General features: G+C 37.4%; 1 protein-coding gene across 3 annotated transcripts in view; it reads left to right on the top strand.

Annotated features, from left to right (window-relative positions):
* The window catches only part of LOC129657498 (sperm-tail PG-rich repeat-containing protein 2-like), a 156307-nt gene extending 132162 nt beyond the window's left edge, over window positions 1-24145 (top strand). For 2 of the 3 annotated variants that reach the window (XM_055587746.1, XM_055587745.1), the window contains 4 exons: window positions 7194-7301; window positions 11763-11922; window positions 14153-14313; window positions 24020-24145. In XM_055587746.1, coding sequence (XP_055443721.1) covers window positions 7194-7301; window positions 11763-11922; window positions 14153-14313; window positions 24020-24130 — 540 coding nt within the window. In that variant the 3' untranslated portion in view covers window positions 24131-24145. The remainder of the gene's footprint in view (window positions 1-7193; window positions 7302-11762; window positions 11923-14152; window positions 14314-24019) is intronic. The other variant, XM_055587747.1, reaches the window with a different exon arrangement.
* Window positions 24146-24928: the final 783 nt, after the last annotated feature.

The following is a 24928-nucleotide window of genomic DNA, read 5'->3' as shown; positions in this document are numbered from 1 at the left end:
ACATACGGAGATGTAGTTGAGGATTATTGACCCTGGGTAATGTATATGTGGGAATTATTTTGTGTATTTTACTTTTTCATAATTACAAGTAGGGAAGAAAGGAAATGGAGAGTTTAAGCTTATATAGAGAGTGGGGAGATGTTCCAGGCACTTTTCCCACTCACCGAAATTGTCAGCCAGGGTTGAGAAAAGAGTGACATTTGGGGGCCGGCTAATGAGTTGGACGCGACTGAGCAACTGAACTGAACTGAACTGAATACAAAGGCTGAGTTGTGACGCTGTCACAACATAATGAAGTTCAGTAGGTTTCAAGTCACATCTATTCACGTGTGAAATTTTAAGTAACATTTTTCAGTGACTCACTCTTACATCTGAATGAGGAGGAAGGGATCACCAGACATTTGAGGGAACTCCCTGATATGAAACACAAAAGCAAAAAATCAAGAAGCCAACATCAAGGAAACTCCAAGGAAACAGATAGTAAAACAAAATTATGAATAATTAAAATTATAATTAATATTCAGAGAAAGATGGAGGATAATGCATGCATGAATAAAGAAGATGTCAAGAATAATAAAGATAATTTGAAAATTAAAAATGTAATTATCAGTTTAGTTCAGTCACTCAGTCGTGTCTGACTCTTTGTGACCCCATGGACTGCAGCACTCTAGGCCTCCCTGTCCATCACCAACTTCTGGAGTTTACTCAGACTCATGTCCATTGAGTCGGTGATGCCATCCAACCATCTCATCCTCTGTTATCCCCTTCTCCTCCCACCTTCAGTCTTTCCCAGCATCAGGGTCTTTTCAAATGAGTTAGCTCTTTGCATCAGGTGGCCAAAGTATTGGAGTTTCAGCTTCGACATCAGTCCTTCCAATGAACACTCAGGACTGATTTCCTTTAGGATGGACTGGTTGGATCTCCTTGCAGTCCAAGGGACTCTCTAGAGTCTTATCGAACACCACAGTTCAAAAGCATCAATTCTTCCACACTCAGCTTTATTTATAGTCCAACTCTCATATCCATACATGACCAGTGGAAAAACCATAGCCTTGATTAGATGGACCTTTGTTGGCAAAGTAATGTCTCTGCTTTTTAATATGTTGTCTAGCTTGGTCATAACTTTACTTCCAAGGTGTAAGCGTCTTTTAATTTCAAGGCTGCAGTCACCATCTGCAGTGATTTTGGAGCCCCTCAAAATAAAGTCTGTCACTGTTTCTCCGTCTATTTGCCATGAAGTGATGGGACCAGATGCCATGATCCTCGCTTTCTGAATGTTGAGCTTTAAGCCAACTTTTTCACTCTCTTCTTTCAATTTCATTGAGAGGATCTTTAGTTCTTCACTTTCTGCCATAAGTGTGGAGTCATCTGCATATCTGAGGTTATTGATATTTCTCCCGGCAATCTTGATTCCAGTTTGTGCTTCATCCAGCTTGGCATTTCTCATTATGTACTCTGCATATAAGTTAAATAAGCAGGATGACAATATACACCCTTGACTTACTCCTTTTCCTATTTGGAACCAGTCTGTTGTTCCATGTCCAGTTTCAACTGTTGCTTCCTTACCTGCATACAGATTTCTCAAGAGGCAGGTCAGGTGGCCTGGTATTCCCATCTCTAAGAATTTTCCACAGTTTGTTGTGATCCACATAGTCAAAGGCATTGGCATAGTCAATAAAGCAGAAATAGATGTTTTTCTGGAATTCTCTTGCTTTTTTGATGATCCAGCAGATGTTGGCAATTTGATCTCTGGTTCCTCTGCTTTTTTTCAATCCAGCTTGAACATCTGGAAGTTCATGGTTCATGTCCTGTTGATGCCTGGCTTGGAGAATTTTGAGCCTTACTTTGCTAGCGTGTGAGATGAGTGCAATTGTGCGCTAGTTTGAGCATTCTTTGGCATTGCCTTTCTTAGGGATTGGAATGAAAACTGACCTTGTCTAGTCCTGTGGCCGCTGCTGAGTTTTCCAAATTTGCTGGCATAGTCAGTGCGGCACTTTCACAGCATCATCTTTTAGGATTTGAAGTAATAGCTCAACTCGAATTCCATCACCTCCACTAGCTTTGCTTGTAGTGATGTTTCCCATGGCCCACTTGTCTTCACATTCCAGGATCTTGCTCTAGGTGACTGATCACACTATCGTGATTATCTGGGTTGTGAAGATCTTTTTTTGTATAGTTCTTCTATGTGTTCTTGCCACCTGTTCTTAATCTCTTCTGCTTCTGTTAGGTCCATCCCATTTCTGTCTTTTTCTTGAGCCCATCTTTGCATGAAATACTCCCTTGGTATCTCTAATTTTCTTCAAGAAAATATAATTATAGAGCTTAATTATAGAATTTAAAATTATAGAACATGAGCTGGAAGAAATATCTGGAAGCCTGGTCTCACTATAGTCCTTATTTACAGAAGGGGACTCTGGAACTCTAGGGAAAAATGGCAGTTATGGAACCACTGGAAAGTGATTGTACTTGCAGGGTCCTAGCAGTGTGAGTTTTAAACTATTTTAGGCTTCAGTTGTGACTGCACATTAACGTTAAACAGAAAGCTTTTAAAATTTTAATAATGCCTGGGTCTCATGTCTATTGGCTTTAGTTTGAATAAAGTAGAACGAGGCATTATTATTTTTAAAAGTTCCCCAGATAATTCTCTTGTAAAGCATGGGTTGAGATCTGGTGTAAGCTTCTCAAAAGCAAAGCCCATGCTTTATTTATTGGTTATGTACACTGCTTTGTACATAGTAAGCTTTTAGTATTTTCCGTGGGAATTGTCATCATCACTGATGGTGGCTCCAAGTTAGAGGAGTAAAGGTTAAACCGTTTGACTTTCCCCAGTTCCTGTAACTTCTGCACACCATTTGATCAAATAAATGATTATACCCTAGTTTTTAAAGAGAGCTTTTTTTTTTTTTTAATCAAATCCTAGGCATTTCACTTCATCTGTAAACATTTCAGTAGTGACCTCTGAAAGATAGTCTTTAAAAAATCAAATAATTATATTAAAAAATTCAGTGTTTACTTAATATGATAGATTTTTAATTAGTGTTCAAATTTCCAGTGTCTCATAAATATTAGAAACAGGATCCACAGAATGTCCACGCATTTTCATTGGTGTTAATTGATACATCTCTGTTGCTCTCTCCCTCTTTTCTTCTCTCTCCTTTCCTTGAAGTTATTTGTTGAGCAATTTATTTGTCCTGTAATTTTCTACAAGGGGTGCTAAGTGCATCCACCTCAAGCATATTCCTTTGCCTGGGGTAGGGGACACTGCTTTATAAGTGACTGTGTGTCCTTCCATTAGGTAGCACATGGTCTAAAGAGGGCCATTTTTATTAGGTTGTACATGAAAAGATTACATAAACAATCTGCCACAGTAATCTTTAAGTTTTCTCCCTAAAGCAGGATACTTTCAAGGTCTAAGCCTTCTACTTTAAGATAGATGTGCTTTGCAGAAAAAGCTGTGGTAGGGACCGCTTTTTGGCTGAGCTGTGGTTCTTTATTGTGCTTGAGAATCCTCTGTGAGGCTTGTTAAAAGTGTAGATTCCTGTGCCCAGAAAGATTCTGATTCAAGGTCTCAGAGGACACTCTGGGAGGCCATGTACTTAATAGACTGTTATCAGTGCCGGTGTTTTGTTGATCACAGTTTGTAAAAGCAGGATAAATATCACAGCATTTTCATCCTGTGTCTAGGGTTTGGTCTTTGCAGAGTTTATTTTACCTTCTTAGACTGTCACAAAGGGATATCTACCCTTCCGTGTGGTCAGTGTCTCACAGTCCTATTTTGGAACTTATTTAGAATTGGCTTATTAAATTCTAACTTTTTATAAGTAAAGACCTGATTTTACTATTCTATGTTATTTTAGTGAAACAAAGTTCAGTAATATTAGAAACTTTATTGAAAACAGAAGAAAAGGAAAAGGAAATATTTATTGAAGAGGTCAAGATTTCATTTAGTCTTTTAGCAAAATAGTTCTCAAGACTAAGTATATTCACTTACCTCATTAATCACACTTAGTCTTTTCCCTGTGCTCCATATTAATGATCATCTAGACAGCTGTTCCTGCGGTCATGTATGGATGTGAGAGTTGGACTGTGAAGAAGGCTGAGCACCGAAGAATTGATGCTTTTAAACTGTGTTGTTGGAGAAGACTCTTGAGAGTCTCTTGAACTGCAAGGAGATCCAACCAGTCCATTCTGAAGGAGATCAGCCCTGGGATTTCTTTGGAAGGAATGATGCTGAAGCTGAAACTCCAGTACTTTGGCCACCTCATGCGAAGAGTTGACTCACTGGAAAAGACTCTGATGCTGGGAGGGATTGGGGGCAGGAGGAGAAGGGGGGACAACATAGGATGAGATGGCTGGATGGCATCACTGACTCGATGGACGTGAGTTTGAGTGAACTCCGGGAGTTGGTGATGGACAGGGAGGCCTGGTGTGCTGCGGTTGATGGGGTCGCAAAGAGTCGAACACGACTGAGCGACTGAACTGAACTGAACTGAGACAACTGTTCAGAACAGGAGGAAAGTAGTAGTAGTCCCTGTTTGTCAGTAGCTGATTATTTTTTATCATGCCTGCCTATACAGAGAGAAAACTGATACAGCATATCTGTAAAAAAAAAATACAGATTACATCATGTATTTGAATATTTGTTCATATTTTTGTATTTGATACATATTTCATAGGTTTATATACACTCAGAATTATACAGAAATTTTTTTTCTTCTGAATGTAACTTTCTGCAAGTTCATAGGAAAAAACAATCTTAGATGCCATGACCAAAATGAATCTTTCTGTCAACTATCAAATAATTGCATAAATGTGTTCATTTGAGGCAATATAATATGGACGTTTGCATACATTTTTAGAATCTAATTTGTTTTTTTTTTAAATTTTATTTTATTTTTAAACTTTACATAATTGTATTAGTTTTGCCAAATAACAAAATGAATCCGCCACAGGTATACATGTGTTCCCCATCCTGAACCCTCCTCCCTCCTCCCTCCCCATTCCATCCCTCTGGGTCGTCCCAGTGCACCAGCCCCAAGCATCCAGTATCATGCATTGAACCTGGACTGGCAACTCGTTTCATACATGATATTTTACATGTTTCAATGCCATTCTCCCAAATCTTCCCACCCTCTCCCTCTCCCACAGAGTCCATAAGACTGTTCTATACATCAGTGTCTCTTTTGCTGTCTCGTACACAGGGTTATTGTTACCATCTTTCTAAATTCCATATATATGCGTTAGTATACTGTATTGGTGTTTTTCTTTCTGGCTTACTTCACTCTGTATAATAGGCTCCAGTTTCATCCACCTCATTAGAACTGATTCAAATGTATTCTTTTTCATGGCTGAGTAATACTCCATTGTGTATATGTACCACTGCTTTCTTATCCATTCATCTGCTGATGGACATCTAGGTTGCTTCCATGTCCTGGCTATTATAAACAGTGCTGCGATGAACATTGGGGTACACGTGTCTCTTTCCCTTCTGGTTTCCTCAGTGTGTATGCCCAGCAGTGGGATTGCTGGATCATAAGGCAGTTCTATTTCCAGTTTTTTAGGCAAATCAAAACCACTATGAGGTACCATTTCTAATTTGTTTTTAAGAAGAGGTATTTATGCATAAGAATTTCTCCTAAAGAATTTTTCAAATTATTTTTTTACTTAAATTATAGATATTTTACTATTATTACAAATGGATAATGCTATTCTTTGGAGACGTATTAGTTCCCAGAGGGACATATCTTCTAAAATCATTATATGGCCATTGCAAATGTAAAATTTAGCTCATGAGTTCATGCAAGTATTTACTGAGCACCTAGTATGCCCCAGCTACTCATCTGTTCTCTAAAGATACAACAACCAATGAAACAGAAAAAGAACAAAGCAAAACTGCCCTCTTGGAGCTTACAACATAGCAGGAAATGATATTTTGGGTAGTGAAAATGATAAGGTTGAAAAATAGGAGAGGGAACAGGGATTGTTTGGGTTGCCTAGAAGGGGCTCACTGAGAAGATAACATTGAGTAAGTGAACTGATTGTATTGAGAGAGTGAGCCTTGGAGCGATCTAGGAGAACATTCTGAGCAAAGAGAATGTAAGTGCAAAGGTCCTTAGGTGAATATATGATTGATCTTTTGGGAAACAGAGTGAATAGAGTTGAGAGAGCAGTAGGAGAGGAGGTTAGAGTGGTAATAGTGTGTCTGGAAGTGAAATTCATTTCATATTTAGGATCTTGTTTTTTTTTTTTTTTTGCTGGAAGTGAAACTGAAAACCAATGAATGGGTTTGAGAAGGGGGATGGTGCAGTCTGACAAAGGGCCTTAAATGGACCCATTGCTAGCTTCTGTGGTAGAAACAGACTGAAGATGGGCAATATTGGAAGCCGGGGAGGTGGTTAGGAAGATTTTTACAGTAACCTAGATAAGAGATGGTGGCTTGGATCAGAGTATTTGTGAGGTTGGGAAACATGGTTGGATTTTGATGTATTATAATAAGATAGGTGACAGAATTTACTGATAGAATTTCCTTTTATATCCAAGTTATAGGCCCAGTATTTAATTCATAAATCAATGTATAATTTTTCAACTATAGAAAAGTAGGAGAGTTATATATGAAGCAGATGATTTAAATCTAACTTTTTATATACTATGAAAGGTACTTTATCAAGGTAATTAAAATATTTGATGATGAATCAATAGTACTTCCTGATACATATTTGTATTTTATTAGCAGGATAATTAAAACTCAATCCCACTATTTACTGAGTTAATTTTATCTTTTGTAAAGTATCTAGTTAAAAGCCTAATGTCTTATATCTTCTAACATTTGTAGTTAAAATAGAAGATCTGGTTGTATAAGTTAAATGGAAGAAATATATTTATTTACTGTAATACTTAATCACATGAAGGGCTCAGATAATTTTTTTTTCCTGAGATCTATCAGTAGAGGGCAGCAAAGTTTCAAGCAGTGTGTTTTTAGGTTCCTGGGAGGCTTTGCAAAGGAAAGCAAAGCCTTTCTCTCTTTTTCTTTGTTTGTTGCTCTTAAGTTTGTTCTGGCTTGCTTTTTAATGAAGAGCTTTGGTAATATCACTTAAAAGCCCTGTAGCTTTGGTTCAGATATTTAACCAACTGTTCCCTTAGGTGCTATAGATACTTTCTTAATGAGAGCATGTCTTTTTCTTTCTGTAATTTAGGGAGTACCAGGGCCAGGAAAATATGACATTAAGAGTCAATTTCAGAAGAATAAACGTGTGACATCAAATGTGAATGATGCATCACCTGCTTTTCTTTCTCAATCCCAGGTAATGTTCTTCATTTGTTTCACAGATAGAGGATAATAGGTAAAAGCTGACACTAGCAACAAACTCAGTGGTGTTAGGGAGATTATAAAAAGAAAAGTGGTATATAAACAAGTTGGGAACCGACATAGTCTAGGCAAATCATATTGCCAAACATGTGGGTAGGCTTAAATGATGTAAGATTACAATATTAAGAATATTGCAGAGATTACTATTCAAATTGTAATTTTTATTAAACATTTTCTACTAAGCAAATTTGCATATGTGAAAGTTCAGTTTATCTTTTAAGAAATTTTACTCTGGGTTTAAATATATTTTGCTAATGAGTATATGACTGGAAGGTGATCAAACAAGTCATGAAACATCATGAAAAACTCTGGGTTGGATGAAGCACAAGCTGGAATCAAGATTGCCAGGAGAAATATCAATAACTTCAGATATGCAGATGACACCACCCTTATGGCAGAAAGCAAAGAGGAACTAAAGAGCCTCTTGATGAAAGTGAAAGAGGAGAGTGAAAAAGTTGGCTTGAAACCAAATATTCAGAAAACTAAGATCATGGCATTTGGTCTCATCACTTCATGGCAAATAAATGGGGAAACAGTGGAAACAGTGTCAGACTTTATTTTCTTGGGTTCCAAAATCACTGCAGATGGTAACTGCAGCCATGAAATTAGAAGACACTTACTTCTTGGAAGAAAAGGTATGACCAACGTAGACAGCATATTAAAAAGCAGAGACATTACTTTGCTAACCAAGGTCTGTCTAGTCAAGGCTATGGTTTTTCTAGTGGTCATGCATGGATGTGAGGGTTGGACGATAAAGAAAGCTGAGCACCGAAGAATTGATGCTTTTGAACTGTGGTGTTGGAGAAGACTCTTGAGAGTCCCTTGGACTGCAAGGAGATCCAACCAGTCCATCCTAAAGGAGATCAGTCCTGAATATTCATTAGAAGGACTGATGCTCAAGCTGAAGCTCCAATTCTTTGGCCACCTGATGTGAAGAACTGACTCATTTGAAAAGACCCTGATGCTGGGAGAGAGTGAAGTCAGGAGGAGAAGGGGGCAACAGAGGGTAAGATGGTTGGATGGCATCGCTGACTGAATGGACATGAGTTTTAGCAAACTCCAAAGATAGTAAAGGACAGGGAAGCCTGGCATGTTGCAGTCTGTGGGGTTGCAAAGAGTGTGACATGTCTAAGTGAGTGAACAACAACAACAACAATGAATATTTGAAGTGTTAACATGTAATCTATGAGAATACGCCAGTCTTTTGGAGAAGGTTCTGAAGGCTTTCTGGAGCCTAGCCATAGGTCATGTCTAAACCTGCCATTAGGGCGTTAGTGATGCAAGAGTCTATTTCACAGTAACCATTTTATATTCTTCAAGGTCTATATTTAGGGGACTTGAATTGAAGGTGTCTAAGTTATGACCAACCTAGATAGCATATTCAAAAGCAGAGACATTACTTTGCCAACAAAGGTCCATCTAGTCAAGGCTATGGTTTTTCCAGTAGTCATGTATGGATGTGAGAGTTGGACTGTGAAGAAAGCTGTGTGCTGAAGAATTGATGCTTTTGAACTGTGGTGCTGGAGAAGACTCTTGAGAGTCCCTTGGACTGCAAGGAGATCCAACCAGTCCATTCTGAAGGAGATGAGACCTGGGTGTTCTTTGGAAGGAATGATGCTAAAGCTGAAACTCCAGTACTTTGGCCACCTCATGCTAAGAGTTGACTCATTGGAAAAGACTCTGATGCTGGGAGGGATTGGGGGCAGGAGGAGAAGGGGATGACAGAGGATGAGATGGCTCGATGGTATCACCGACTCGATGGACGTGAGTTTGAGTAAACTCCGGGAGTTGGTGATGGACAGGGAGGCCTGGTGTGCTGCGATTCATGGGGTCGCGAAGAGTCGGACACAACGAGCGACTGAACTGAACTGAACTGAACTGAAGCTATTTCTTAGGCAAGAACATTATAATACTAACAAACCTTTATAATGTGGCACTGTCTGGATCAAGTAGTTGTGATATTTCTCCAGTTGCACTGTGTAAACTCTGATTATCTAGGGAAGATTATTAACTTTTAGATGACTACATGTGACTACTTTGGTTTCATTGTACTTAAGAGGCACCTCCTTGGAGACAGGTAGATTGCAGGTATATTTTGGAGACAAATTTAACATGACTTTTTAACGAGTTAATGTTGTGGTAAGGGACTAGGAGGAATCAAGAATGAATACTAGGTTTCTGCCTTGAGCAGCTTGATGGTACTTGAGATACAACACAGAATGGATGTAGGGGAGTGAGATACTGTGTGTGCCCTTCATTTTTAAAAATCACATTTTTGCAACCAGAACTCTGTTTTTATGCTGTTCTGTTCATCTAATATATAGTCCTAATGTGACATCACTTGGCGTCGGTTATAATATTTTAACTATATTTTTCAGAAATGAAAAGGAATATGGTATCAGTTTTGCTTAAGGGATTCTGAAGTGAAAGATGTGGAAGAGTTAAAACCAACAGGACTGCCTGCTAGGGTAGTGTTAGTGTTTAGTTGAATATGGATAGATTTATTAATGACTATGAAAACGGAGAAGGCAGTGGCACCCCACTCCAGTACTCTTGCCTGGAAAATCCCATGGATGGAGGAGCCTGGTGGGCTGCAGTCCATGGGGTCGTGAAGAGTCGGACACGACCGAGTGACTTCACTTTGACTCTTCACTTTCATGCATTGGAGAAGGAAATGGCAACCCACTCCAGTGTTCTTGCTTGGAGAATCCCAGAGACAGGGGAGCTTGGTGGGCTGCCGTCTATGGGGTCGCACAGAGTTGGACATGACTGAAGTGACTTAGCAGCAGCATGATTGAAAAAGCAATAATTTGATTAACCAGGTGGACTTAGAAGACAATTTTTTTTTCTTTTTTCTTTTTAGGAATAAAGACATATTATGTTTCTTGGATACTTATTTTCAAAAGTTTTCGACTTAAGGAGTTGTCTGGTATTTTATCTAAATGCATAGAATTTTCTTATGTCTTCAACTAGTAGATTTTAAAACCTAAGATTTTCTTTATAGTAATGCTTCTCAACTTTTGCCGCAAATTAGAATATTTTGGGAAATTTTACTACAAATCCACTTGCTTTCTTTCCTGTCTCCCAGAGTTGATGGAGCTGGTCCAGAATAGGGCCCAGGCAGGCACCAATTTTTTTTTTTTTAAACTCCTCAAGAAATGCAGCCAGGGTTGAATGTTACCATTTAAAAATATTGTACTCAGCATTTAAATAATAAGATAGTATTTAGGAAGGCTTTGGACATGTTTCTACATGAAAGGAGGCTAAAAGCAATATCTGAGCCTAGACTAGATGATGTATTGGACGGGAAAATTGCATTAGAGGTATAATTAGATCAACTGACAAATTTGGAATATGAATGGTAGATTAAATAAAAGTCTTATATCATTTCTGCATTAAGAAAATACATGTAAGAAAATATCCCTATTTTTAGTAAATGCACACAAAGGATTTAGGGAGAAAGGGCTGGCCACAACACAACATGCATAACTTTCCATTAAATAGTTCTGTGTGTGTGTGTGTGTGTGTGTGTAGAGACAGAGAGAGGGAATAATGGACATACAAACAGAAAAGCAGAAATAAAGTGGGCAAATGAAAAAAGTGAATGGCATATTAACAGTAGGTGAACATGGCACAGGAATTTTCTGTATTATTTTTATTTATAACTTTGAATATTCCAAATTTTAAATTAATTCTAAGTAAAAAAGTTAAAAAAATAAATTATACAATGCTATATGTCATAAGACTTCATAGTTTACATATGGATACATTTAATCAGTCAGTTCAGTTCAGTCGCTCAGTCATGCCTGACTCTTTGTGACCCCATGGACTACAGCACACCAGGCTTCCCTGTCAATGAATATACCAAATATGCTTATTATAAGTTTATAATATAAAAAATTAACATTATAAGTTAAAGTGATTTATGTACCACTTGAATCTATAAGATTTTCTCTTAAGGTAGCTAATATGGTTGTGTTAATTGAATATACATATTCAGGAACTTTGTCAATTTATTCAGTTTTATTACATGGAAGAAACTGTATTTGATCATATAGATTTTATTTATTATCTTAACTTTCAGAATATCTTAAATGTGGAAATTGTCCATACACTATCATCTGAATCTCATAATGAGATAATGTCCTTTGAAAAGTCTTTCTGGCTTAGCAAAGTATATAATGCATTACTGTATTAATATACATATGATTTTACTAAAAGTATATATTTTATGTTTTGATAGGTGTAAGATCTTAATTCATCTACATTTTCTTCACTTCATTAAGAAATAAATTAAACTCCAGATGTTATATTACTAAAAAGACAGCTTTTAAGTCATGAAATATCAAAATGTACCATTACTTTCTAACTGGCATATTTTCCTGTTCTTCACTAGAGGTTTGTCCCTATGAAATCAATCACTCCAGCTCCTGGCACATACAATGAATCTCGAACTGCTTTCAAGCCCTTGAAGAAAACGTTAGGATTGAAAAATACCTCATTTGGTCAAAGTGCTGCTCGATTCACACAAGACTCTAAGACAGAGAAAATGCCAGGTTGGAAATTAATTCATATGTATCCACTCTAACTTGATGTAACTTAATATTCTTAACAAGATGGATGCACCAGAAAGTACAATTTTTTTTGTTCTGTGGATTGTGTTGTTAATTTAAGTCAACATTTTTTTTTAAGCATTGACTATACACTGCTGCTGCTGCTAAGTCGCTTTAGTCGTGTCCGACTCTGTGCGACCCCATAGACGGCAGCCCACCAGGCTCCCCTGTCCCTGGGATTCTCCAGGCAATAACACTGGAGTGGGTTGCCATTTCCTTCTCCAATGCGTGAAAGTGAAAAGTGAAAGTGAAGTCACTCAGTCGAGTCCGACTCCTAGCGACCCCATGGACTGCAGCCCACCAGGCTCCTCCGTTCATGGGATTTGCCAGGCAAGAGTACTGGAGTGGGGTGCCATTGCCTTCTCCGACTATACACTAAACTCAGATAAAAATAATTGTGTAATTTTAGTAAGATTTTAATTTAATTTATCACATATCTTAGTTATAATTTTCTATTGCTTTCCTTTTTTCAATAAAGTTCCTAATTTTCTCTTGGTAGATGAACATATATAATATATTAACTATATGGTCACTGCTAGTAATGTAACTTATGATATTCAATTTTGTTAAAATTTTATTTTGGGGGATGTCCTATCATATGTTCTAGTATTCTCAGTGGATATTTTATATATATATATAAAATATGTTATATATAAGTATATACATTTATATATAATTATTATATATAATATATGTTATATATTTATATAGAGAGACATATACTAGATTACAGTGGGTAATCTTTATATATCTAAGAATATAACACAAAAATAACATATAGAGCTTCCCAGGTGGCTCAGTGGGTAAAGAATTCACCTTCAGTGCAGGAGACGTGGGTTTGATCCCTGGGTTGGGAAGATCCCCTGGAGGGAGGCATGGCTACCAACTCCAGTAGTCTTGCCTGGAGAATCCCGTGGACAAAGGAGCCTAGTGGGCTACAGTCCACGGGGTCACAGAGAATTGGAAACAACTGAAGTAACTGAGCACACACACTCTAGCGTATAGGTTGTCTGTTGCTGCATGACAAACTTAGAGGCTTAAAAAAATGCTTTTTCTATCATATCTCATTAGTTTGTGGGGTTTCTAGAAGGCAGAGTTTAGATGAGACTGTCATTCAGAGTGTGTGCATAGCTCCAGAACTGCTGCCCCAGCGTAGCTGATTTTTGACATAGTAGCTCAGGGCTCCGTGAGACCTGCTAGGATGCTGCAAGACTTCTTATGACTGACCCTCAGAAAATCCCAGGACATCATTTCTGCTACATTCTATTAGTCAGCCAAATGACCCAGGGAAGCCCATATTGAACAGAACGGCATGAAACTTTCTCTCTCAGTGACATGGATAGCAAAGAATTGGTAGCCGTTTTTAAAGTTTTATGTAAAGGGAATCACACATTATTTAGAATTTTGTATATCATCTTTCATTGGCATGATGTTTTTGGGTTTCAATCATGTTGCATTTATATTTTCTTTTTATTATTGAGTAGTATTCCATTGTTTGGGTGTAGCACATTTTGTTTATCCATTCACCAGCTGATGGACATTTGGTTTGTTTTCACTTCTCTTGGAAAAATAATTAGAAGTAGAATTTCTGGGTCATATGGTAAGTATGAGTTTAACTTTGTAAGAAGTCGACAAATTGTTTTTCAAAGTAGCAAAGCACTTTGCATTCCTGTCGGCAATATATGAGAAGTCTTTCTAAAAAAATTGCCTACAGTTAGTTTATAAAGAAGATGTATATAAACACCAGAATACTGCTCAGCCGTAAGAAGAGTGAACTTTTGCCATTTGCAGCAATATAGATCGACTTTGAGGATATTATGCTAAATGAAATGTCAGAGAAGAAAAGTACAGTATGATATCATTTATATGTGAAATCTAAAAAATACAACAAACTAAACAACCTGAATAAAAACAAAAAACAAGCAGACTCACAGATAAAGAGAACAAATTAGTGTTTACCAGTGAGGAGAGGGCAGAAGCGAGGAGTACAGAGGCAGGGATAAGTAAAAGGGTTATTATGGGATTATATGAAATCAGGTGTGTGAAACTTTCGAAATCTTTAAAGCACTATAGAATTTAAAGACTCATTCAATAAATGCAATACAATAAAATAAATAGTAAAGTTACTAAGTTTAAAAGAATTAAAAGGGTGCTTTTATATTATATTCTTTAGGTCCTGGGTTTTATAATATCCAAAACAATACGTTCATCGACAACTTTAGCAATACCTACTGGAAGAAACCAAAGAAAAGTGCATTTGGTTCTTCTGTTCCTCGGACTCTCTTCCTGGTTCAGAAAGAAGATTATACTACTCCTGGGCCTGCTGATTATAAGGTAATATGTGAATACCAAAATTATATTATTTATATCTCATATGAAGAATTTAGAATTTACAAAATTACCTGTGGTATATGTACCTCATTATTATAAGCCATACAGTTATTGTTAAAATTATTTACATGTGGTCAATTATGGCATAAAAACAACAATTAATTTGGTTAAAGCTATGTTTATAATTTCTTTCTCAAAAATAGATCTTATCTGGGAATTCCCTGGTGGTTAGGTCACCATGCTTTCACTGCTGAAGGTGTGCAGGTGCAAGTTCAGTCCCTGAGGGAAATTGTGATCTCACAAGCCATGTGGTATGGCTAAAAAAAAGAAGTCTTATTATTTACCTCTTTGAAGATCTCATATACCTTTGGCATTTGGAATTTTCCCGGACCAGATATCGAACCCATGCCCACTGTACTGGCAGGTGAATTCTTATCCACTGTACCTGCAGTGAAGTCCTCACTTCAGTTCGGTTCAGTCGCTCAGTCGTGTCTGACTCCTTGCAACCCCATGGACTGCAGTACACCAGGCCTCCCAGTCCATCACCAACTCCTGGAGTTTACTCAAACTCATGTCCATTGAGTTGGTGATGCCATCTAACCATCTCATCCTCTGTCATCCCCTTCTCCTCCTGCCTTCAATCTTTCCTAGCAGCAGGGTCTTTTCAAATGAGTCAGCTCTTTGCATCAGGTGGCCAAAGTATTGGAGTTTCAGCTTCAGTAACACTCCTTCCAATCAACACCCAGGACTGATTTCCTTTAGGATGGGCTGGTTGGATCTCCTTGCAGTCCAAGGGACTCTCAAGAGGCTTCTCCAACACCACAGTTCAAAAGCATCAATTCTTTGGTGCTCAGCTTTCTTTATACTCCAACTCTCACATCCATACATGACCACAGGAAAAACCATAGCCTTGACTAGACGGACCTTTGTTAGCAAAGTAATGTCTCTGCTTTTTAATATGCTATCTAGGTTGGTCATAACTTTCCTTCCAAGGAGTAAGCGTCTTTTTATTTCATGGCTGCAATCACCATCTGCAGTGATTTTGGAGCCCAAAAAAATAAAGTCTGTCATTTTTTCCACTGTTTCCCCATTTATTTGCCAGGAAGTGATGGGACCAGATGCCATGATCTTAGTTTTCTGAATGTTGGGTTTTAAGCCAACTTTTTCACTCTCCTCTTTCACTTTCATCAAGAGGCTTTTGAGTTCCTCTTCACTTTCTGCCATAAGGGTGGTGTCATCTGCATATCCGAGGTTATTGACATTTCTCCCGGCAGTCTTGATTCCAGCTTTTGCTTCATCCAGCTCAGCATTTCTCATGATGTACTCTGCATATAAGTTAAATAAGCAGGGTAACAATATACAGCCTTGCCACACTCCTTTTCCTATTGGAAACGGTCTGTTGTTCAATGTCCAGTTCTAACTGTTGCTTCTTGACCTGCATACAGGTTTCTCAAGAGGCAGGTCAGGTGGTCTGCTATTCCCATCTCTTTCAGAATTTTTCACAGTTTATTGTGATCCACACAGTCAACGGCTTTGGCATAGTCAATAAATCAGAAGTAGATGCTTTTCTGGAACTCTCTTGCTTTTTCCATGATCCAGCGGATGTTGGCAATTTGATCTCTGGTTCCTCTGCCTTTTCTAAATCCAGCTTGAACATTTGAAGTTCACTGTTCACGTACAGTTGAAGCCTGGCTTGTAGAATTTTGAGCCTTACTTTGCTAGTGTGTGGGATGAATGCCATTTTGCGGTAGTTTGAGCATCTTTGACATTGTCTTTCTTTGGGATTGGAATGAAAACTGACCTTTTCCAGTCCTGTGGCCACTGCTGAGTTTTCCATATTTGCTGGCATACTGAGTACAGTGCGTTCACAGCATCATCTTTTAGAATTTGAAATAGCTCAGCTGGAATTCCATCACCTCCACTAGGTTTTTTTGTAGTGATGCTTCCTAAGGCCCACTTGACTTTGCATTCCAGGATGTCTGGCTCTAGGTGAGTGATCACATGATTGTGATTATCTGGGTTGTTGAAGATCTTTTTTTCTATAGTTCTTCTGTGTGTTCTTGGCACCTCTTCTTAATATCTTCTGCTGCTGTTAGGTCCATACCATTTCTGTCCTTTATTGAGCTCATCTTTGCATGAAGTGTTCCCTTGGTATCTGTAATTTTCTTGAGGAGATCTCTAGTCTTTCCCATTCTATTGTTTTCCTCTATTTTTTGCACTGATCACTGAGGAAGGCTTTCTTATCTCTCCTTCCTGTTCTTTCGAACTCTACATTCAAATGGGTGTATGTTTCCTTTTCCCCTTTGCTTTCACTTTTCTTCTTTTCACAGCTCTTTGTAAGGCCTCCTCAGACAGCCATTTCACTTTTTTGCATTTCTTTTTCTTGGGGATGGTCTCTATCACTGTCACCTGTACGATGTCACGAACCTCTGTCCATAGTTCGTCAGGCATTCTGTCTATCAGATCTAGCCCCTTAAATCTATTTCTCACTTCCACTGTATGATCGTTAGGGATTTGATTTATATAATACCTGAATGGTCTAGTGGTTTTCCCTACTTTCTTCATATTAAGTCTGAATTTGGCAATAAGGAGTTCATGATCTGAGCCACAGTCAGCTCCTGGTCTTGTTTTTGCTGACAGTAGAGAGCTTCTCCGTCTTTGGCTGCAAAGAATATAATCAGTCTCATTTCGGTGTTGACCATCTGGTGATGTCCATGTGTAGAGTCTTCTCATTTGTTGTTGGAAGAGGGTGTTTGCTATGACCAGTGCGTTCTCTTGGCAGAGCTCTATTAGCCTTTGCCCTGCTTCATTCCATATTCCAAGGCCAAATTTGCCTGTTACTCCAGGTGTTTCTTGAGTTCCTGCTTTTGCATTCCAGTCCTCTATAATGAAAAGGACATCTTTTTTGGGTGTTATTTCTAGAAGGTTTTGTGGGTCTTCATAGAACCGTTCAGCTTCAGCTTCTTCAGCATCACTGGTCAGGGCACAGACTTGGATTACTGTGCTATTGAATGGTTTGTCTTGGAAATGAACAGAGATCGTTCTGTCATTTTTGAGACTGCATCCAAGTACTGCATTTCAGACTCTTTTGTTGACTATGAGGGCTACTCCATTTTTTCTAAGGGATTCTTGCCCACAGTAGTAGATATAATGGTCATCTGAGTTAAAGTCACCCATTCCAGTCCATTTTAGTTTGCTGATTCCTAAAATGTTGACATTCACTCTTGCCATCTCCTGTTTGACCACTTCCAATTTGCCTTGATTCATGGACCTAACATTCCAGGTTCCTATGCAATATTGCTCTTTATAGCATCGGACCTTGCTTCCATCACCAGTCACATCCACAACTGGGTGTTGTTTTTACTTTGGCTGTGTCTCTTCATTCTTTCTGTAGTTATTTCTCCACTGATCTCCAGTAGCATGTTGGGCACCTACCAAGCTGGAGAGTTCATCTTTCAGTGTCCTATCTTTTGCCTTTTCATACTGTTCATGAGGTTTTCAAGGCAAGAATACTGAAGTGGTTTGCCATTCCCTTCTCTAGTGGACCACATTTTGTCAGAACTCTCCGCCATGAACCAGGTGTCTTGGGTGGCCCTACAGGGCATAGCTCATAGTTTGATGAGTTAGATAAGGCTGTGGTCCATGTGGTTGGATTGGTTCATTTTCTGTGATTGTGGTTTTCAATCTGTCTGCCTTCTGATGGAGAAGGATAAGAGGCTTATGGACAATAAAGGACAGAAATGGTATGGACTTAACAGAAGCAGAAGATATTAAGAAGAGGTGGCAAAATACACAGAATAACTATACAAAAAAATCTTTACGACCCAGATAATCATGATGCTGTGATCATTCACCTAGAGCCAGACATCCTGGAATGTGAAGTCAAGTGGGCCTTAGGAAGCATCACTACAAACAAAGCTAGTGGAGGTGATGGAATTCCAGTTGAGCTATTTCAAATCCTGAAAGATGATGCTGTGCAAGTGCTGCACTGACTATGCCAGCAAATTTGGAAAACTCAGCAGTGGCCACAGGACTGGAAAAGGTCAGTTTTCATTCCAATCCCAAAGAAAGGGATTGCCAAGGGATGCTCAAACTGCTGCACAATTGCACTCATCTCACACGCTAGTAAAGTAATGCTCAAAATTCTCTAAGCCAGGTTTCAACTATCTGAACAGTGAACTTCCAGATGTTCAAGCTGGATTTAGAAAAGGCAGAGGAACCAGAGATCAAATTGGCAACATTTACTGGATCATTGAAAAAGCAAGAGAATTACAGAAAAACATCTATTTCTGCTTTATTGACTATACCAAAGCCTTTGACTGTGTGGATCACAATAAACTGTGGAAAATTCTGAAAGAGATGGGAATACCAGACCACCTGACCTGCCTCTTGAGAAACCTGTATGCAGGTCAGGAAGCAACAGTTAGAACTGGACATGGAACAACAGACTGTTTCCAAATAGGAAAAGGAGTACGTCAAAGCTGTATATTGTCACTGTGCTTATTTAACTTATATGCAGAGTACATGATGAGAAATGCTGGGCTGGATGAAGCAGAAGTTGGAATCAAGATCTCTGGGAGAAATATCAATAATCTCAGATATGCAGATTACACTACCGTTATGGCAGAAAGTAAAGAAGAACTAAAGAGCCTCTTGATGAAAGTGAAAGAGGAGAGTGAAAAAGTTGGCTTAAAACCCAACATTCATAAAACTAAGATCATGGCATCTGGTCCCATCACTCCATGGCAAATAGGTGGAATAACAGTGGAAACAGTGGCATACTTTATTTTTGGGCTCCAAAATTACTGCAGATGGTGCCTGCAGCCATGAAATAAAAAGACGCTTACTCCTTGGAAGAAAATGTATGACCAACATAGACAGCATATTAAAAAGCAGAGATATTACTTTGCCAACAAAGGTCCATCTAGTCAAGACTATTTCCAGTCAAGTTTTTCCAGTGGTCATGTATGAATGTGATAGTTGGACTATAAAGAAAGCTGAGCATTGATGCTTTTGAACTGTGGTGTTGGAGAAGCCTCTTAAGAGTCCCCTGGACTTCAAGGAGATCCAACCAGTCCATCCTAAAGGAGATCAATCCTGAGTGTTCATTGGAAGGACTGATGTTGAAGCTGAAAGTTGAATACTTTGGCCACCTGATGTGAAGAACTGACTCATTTGAAAAGACCCTGCTGCTGGGAAAAGTTGAAGGCAGGTGAAGGGGATGACAGAGGAAGAGATGGTTGCATGGCATCACCGACTCAATGGACTTCAGTTTGAGTAAACTCCTGGAGTTGGTGATGGACGGGGTGGTCTGGTGTGCTGCAGTCCAAAGAGTCGGACATGAATGAGCGACTGAACTGAACTGATAGCTATATTCTATATGTTCAAGAAGGTAGTGGAAAGATAGATCATATTAAGTAGATAAATGTCACAAATAAAGAGGCACAAATTGAAGTTCATGAGATGGGAAGTATATCATGTGAAAATAAGTACATTCTGACTAACAGCAATTTATGCTGTTCAGACAAAACTATTAGTTGACCTTAAGACAGTAATACAAACAACTTCAAATGAAATACAGTGAGAAAAAAAGACAAAAAGTGATGAATACATTATCAGTGAACTATGGGTATATTTGAAGTGGCCTAATTGTGTAACTAGAATCCTTGAAGGGAAAGAAAGAGTGAATGAAGCACAGGAAATAATTTTAAGAAATAATATGGCTGAAAATTTCCAAATTTTGATGAAATCTAAAACTGCATATCCATAAAGCTCAACAAACCCATAGCAAAAAGGCGTCATAGGACTATGCCAAGGCAAATTACAATCAAATTGAATAAAATGGTAACAAAGAATAAATTCTTAAAAACAACCAGATGAAAAGTAAACGTGACATTAAGAGGGATGAAGTTGAAAATGACACTACACTTCAGGTTGGAAATGATGCAAGCCGGAAGAGAGAAGTGCAACATCTTTAAAGTATTGAAAGTAAACGCATGTATACCTGTGGCGGATTCATTTTGATATATGGCAAAATCAATACAATATTGTGAAGTTAAAAAATAAAAGGAAATTAAAAAAAAAAGAAAGTAAACAGTTGTTAGCCTATAATTCAATTGCAGGCTCAAATACCCTGCAAAAATGCAAACCAAGTGAAAAGCTTTTCTAAAAACTTCTATGTATTAAATAAGTCATGGAAATGTAATGTACTTCCAGTGCAGAAGACATAAGAGATGTGGGTTGATCCCTGGGAAGATCCCCTGAAGGAAGAAATAGCAACCCATTCTAGCCTTCTTGCCTGGAGAATCCCCATGGATAGAGGAACCTGGCAGGCTGCAGTGCATAGGCTTGCAAATAGTCAGACGCTACTGAAGCAACTTAGTATGCATATATGCACTATACTGAATATTGAAAGTTGTTATGTAAATCTAAAAAGCTCTTATTGCACAAAAAAACTTTGTGGTGATGGATGTTAACTTGATATTGTGATGACCATTTGCAATATGCTGCTAAGTCACTTCAGTCATGTCCGACTCTGTGCGACCCCGTAGACGGCAGCCCACCAGGCTCCCCCGTCCCTGTGATTCTCCAGGCAAGAACACTGGAGTGGGTTGCCATTTCCTTCTCCAGTGCATGAAAGTGAAAAGAGAAAGTGAAGTCGCTCAGTCATGTCCGACTCTTCGCAACCCCGTGGGCTGCAGCCTACCAGGCTCCTCCGTCCATGGGATTTTCCAGGCAAGAGTACTGGAGTGGGGTGCCATTGCCTTCTCCTCATCTTAATGTGTATATATATATAATTATTCATTTTTCTCATCACTGCAGAAGTTGAAAAAGCTTAAAAGAATGCATATATTGGAAAAGTTAAAGTAGCTAAAAATTCAGGTGGAAAATATGGAAAGAATAGATATGTGGATATTCTGTACATAGAATATAAACAGAAGTTAAACATTGGGAAGTTTGAACATAGTTATCATATAATAAAAGGGCATGTACAGAACTTTGGAACTGTGTCTATCCTATAGTACACACTCAGTAAGTAATAATTGAATAAATGAATACAAAAGAGAAGCATAGAAATATGATCTAGGAAGCTTAAAGAGAAGAACAATTTATTGTAAAATTGGTAAAGAAAATTAAAATGGGGACTTCCCTGGCGGTGCAATGACTAAGACTCTGTGCTCCCAGAATCCTGTAGGGTAGGGTAGATGATATAGGGATAGCAGAGCCACTGAATTACTGAACCAGATTGGATTCTTCTGTCAATAGGAGCAAATGATTTTCAACACAGAAAGTATGGAACACACATAGTTGGAAATTGAATGTTAAATACTTAGCGTATAATATAGGGGCTTTAAGTGGTATTATCTTCTAATAGAAAGATTTCACATTTTTCTCTGCAAAACAGATAGAAGTCAATGGAGATCACCTTAATCTAATCATGGTTTGTGTTATTTATAGTTTTTCCAGGACTTAGTTTACATTGTGTGTTCATTGTATAAAGTTTTGTCCTCTGGGGATTTCAATTGTGAGCCGGATGTGCTGGCCACTGCCAGTGCCATGTTCTGGACGCTAGTATTTAATGACTCTGCGTTTCAGAGTTTTAGCTTCTATTTTTAGCATTATCCTGCTTCTTATCCTCTTGCTAACACCTTAAGGGGAAAACAAATCATGTGTTTTGAGGCACTTCAAATCTAGTTTTGTCATGTGGCCCAACAAGACCACAATAAACTTATTTTCTAGCTCCTTAATAGCAGCCCTCTGCCAGATCTAAACCCAGATTCTTTCTGTCCAGTTATCAGCAATTATCCCAGGAAAAAAAAAGCACCTGCAGATTGATAGATATCCTTTCAGAGATTCTGTCCTCTTCAGAATCTTAACCCCTCTTGTCTGTGCTGACAACTCCTAGATTTGGAAGCATTCACAGCCCTGTGAAGACTTAAAAATATATGTTTTATCTGGGTTTATAACAAATATATCATATTTATAACAAATAAAAAATCATTTTTATTTTGTTATATTTTATATGGATTAATTTGGTAAAAATACAAAATTGTAGTGTTCTGTAAACTACATTCCCTCTAAAGCCAAAGTCATTCAATGAGTAATACATTCTTCGAGCTCATTAATTTCTACTTTAAACAGTAAAAATTGCAAAATGCTTTTGAACTTATTTCATAATTTCTAATACCACATACATGATAATAATATAATTATGATGAAAGTGGATTGTTTTTCAGTTTCAATAAATTTAAAAATCACATGAAATAATAATGCTGGCTCAGATGCCCTGTTTGAAGGATTTCACATCTCTACAAGATGTAAAGCGTGATTTTTCTGTTTTTGAAAGTGACAGAAACTACCTATTTATTTTTGAGTGACTATGCAGGAATGAAACATGAAGAAAAGAATGGAGAGACACCAGCTTCACCATAGTGAAGCATATAGTTTCAAAGATACAGTGAGAGGTGGATTTTTTAGTAGATCAATGTTCCTGAAAAAATGAGCAGAGAAAGAAATATCTAACTATTGTACTAGGTGTTAAATTCTGAAGTATTAAATACAAATATAAAATTCTGAAATAAAAATAGTGACGTGTATAAAAACAGGAAAATGAATCCTCATCCTTTTTGTATATAAAAAGAATGTTACTGTTGGTTATATGGTTTAAATTATTAAATGAATACAAATGACTGAATTGTATAATAAATTAGGAGTATAATATCACGAGCATTAACTAATTGCCAATTAAAATTTTAGATTACCATCTTCCTCTAGTCTATTAATTTGCATCTTCAATGAATATAAGGAATTATATTTAAGAAAGTGTGGATCATATTACTAGAAAATTTATTAATCCAGGATTGCCACATAATCAATTTAAATAGTTATTGTTAATGTATTTCTAGTTCTTGTATTAATAATCAGGTAGTAACAAATAATACTATATAATTGACCAAATATCTTATATATTATTGATATTACAACCTGCTAGTTATGAATCAGGACAAGAATTGGTTCTGAATTTAACATTAGAGTGTAGCTAATAAAGTCAAAGAGTTAGTTGCTCAGTCATGTTCAACTCTTTGCAACCCCATGGACTGTATAGCCCACCAACCTCCTCTGTCCATGGGATTCTCCAGGCAAGAATATTGGAGTGGGTTGCCATTCCCTTCTCCAGGGGATCTTCCTGACCACTCCGGTATTCTTGCCTAGAGAATTCCATGGACAGAGGAGTCTGGTGGGCTCCAGTCCATGGGGTTGCAAAGGGTTGGACATGGTTGAGCAGCTAACACTTTCACTTTATTAGCCATACTCTAATGTTAAATTCAGAACCAATTCTTGTCCTGACTCATAATTATCAGGTTGTAATTTGCCCCTAAATATGTTTAAATAATGTATGCAGATCCATCTTTCTTTCCTAGAGGTTCATATAATCAATCCTTTTCCCATTTTAATGTTTCATTGTTAAAATCTTTTACTATATTCCATTTAAAACATTTTAAAAATAAATGTCTCTCTTTAATGATAGCCATATTTTTAAAAAATTATTTTTAAAATTTAAATTTATTTTTTAATTGAAGAATAATTGCTTTACAGAATCTTGTTCTATAAGCTTATTGCAGAGTTATTTATCATGCCCCTTGTATTGAGAAAAATAAGCGATATATACCTCTTCATTCAACATGTTTTTTATTTTTGGCATTCACAGGTCCCTGAAATTTCTGATGAACTACCCAACTTGACTAATCTATATGCTGCTTTCTTGTCAAGAACAGAAAGAACTACTAAAGTATCAGATGTGGTAAGAACACTTTTCTAACCAAATGTATTTGTAATTTAGGAATCGTGAGGAGACTATGTAACATAAACATTATATTAGGACCTGAGAGTGGTACCTGGTATCTTCAGCTAGTGTGAAACTTCTATATTTGTAAAGTTCAATGAAATTCTTGAAGTTAATCATAAGTCTAGCATTGCTCCATGAGAAAATATTATGTGCAATATTTCCTTTAGAGTCAGAGAGAATCCATTCTTAGGACAAATAGGAAAATTCAACTTGTATGTGAAGTGGAAGATTTACTTTAAGTTCAAATGAATTTACTCATAAGTGCAAATATTTACCCTTTTCAGTTTGAATCTCTCTTGAAATTTCAGACTCTTGAGCGACATTTTTTATCCCTGTTAATCTGTATTTTAAACTGTGTTGATGTGAACTTTGCTACCTGAATTTCCCCTTTTTTATAAATAGCTAATATTGAATAAATTTAAATAAGGAAAGTATGTGAAATTTAAAACTATATACTTAACTAACTCATTCAAATTAAATTTATTAAAAGATCAAAGTGAAATTTAAAGTTAAAAAGTTAGAATTGTATGTATAGATATTGTTAAAATAAATTTTTATAGAAATTAGACTATCACAGGATATTATGACTGACAAGAGCAAAATAGGACCATTAACCAGGTTTTAAAGTATAGCCAATCAAACCAGAGAAGTAGCATGGCTTGCTGAACTAAAATTCTACTGGGTATATAATGCCAAGAGTTCATTTACAGTGTTTTCGAATGGTGAAGTAACTTAAAAGTATGGGAAGAACTCATTTAAATGAAGTACAAA

Source organism: Bubalus kerabau, chromosome 7 (genome assembly GCF_029407905.1).
Source record: "Bubalus kerabau isolate K-KA32 ecotype Philippines breed swamp buffalo chromosome 7, PCC_UOA_SB_1v2, whole genome shotgun sequence".
Classification (NCBI taxonomy): domain Eukaryota; kingdom Metazoa; phylum Chordata; class Mammalia; order Artiodactyla; family Bovidae; genus Bubalus; species Bubalus kerabau.
This window is presented reverse-complemented; position numbering and strand designations above follow the sequence as displayed.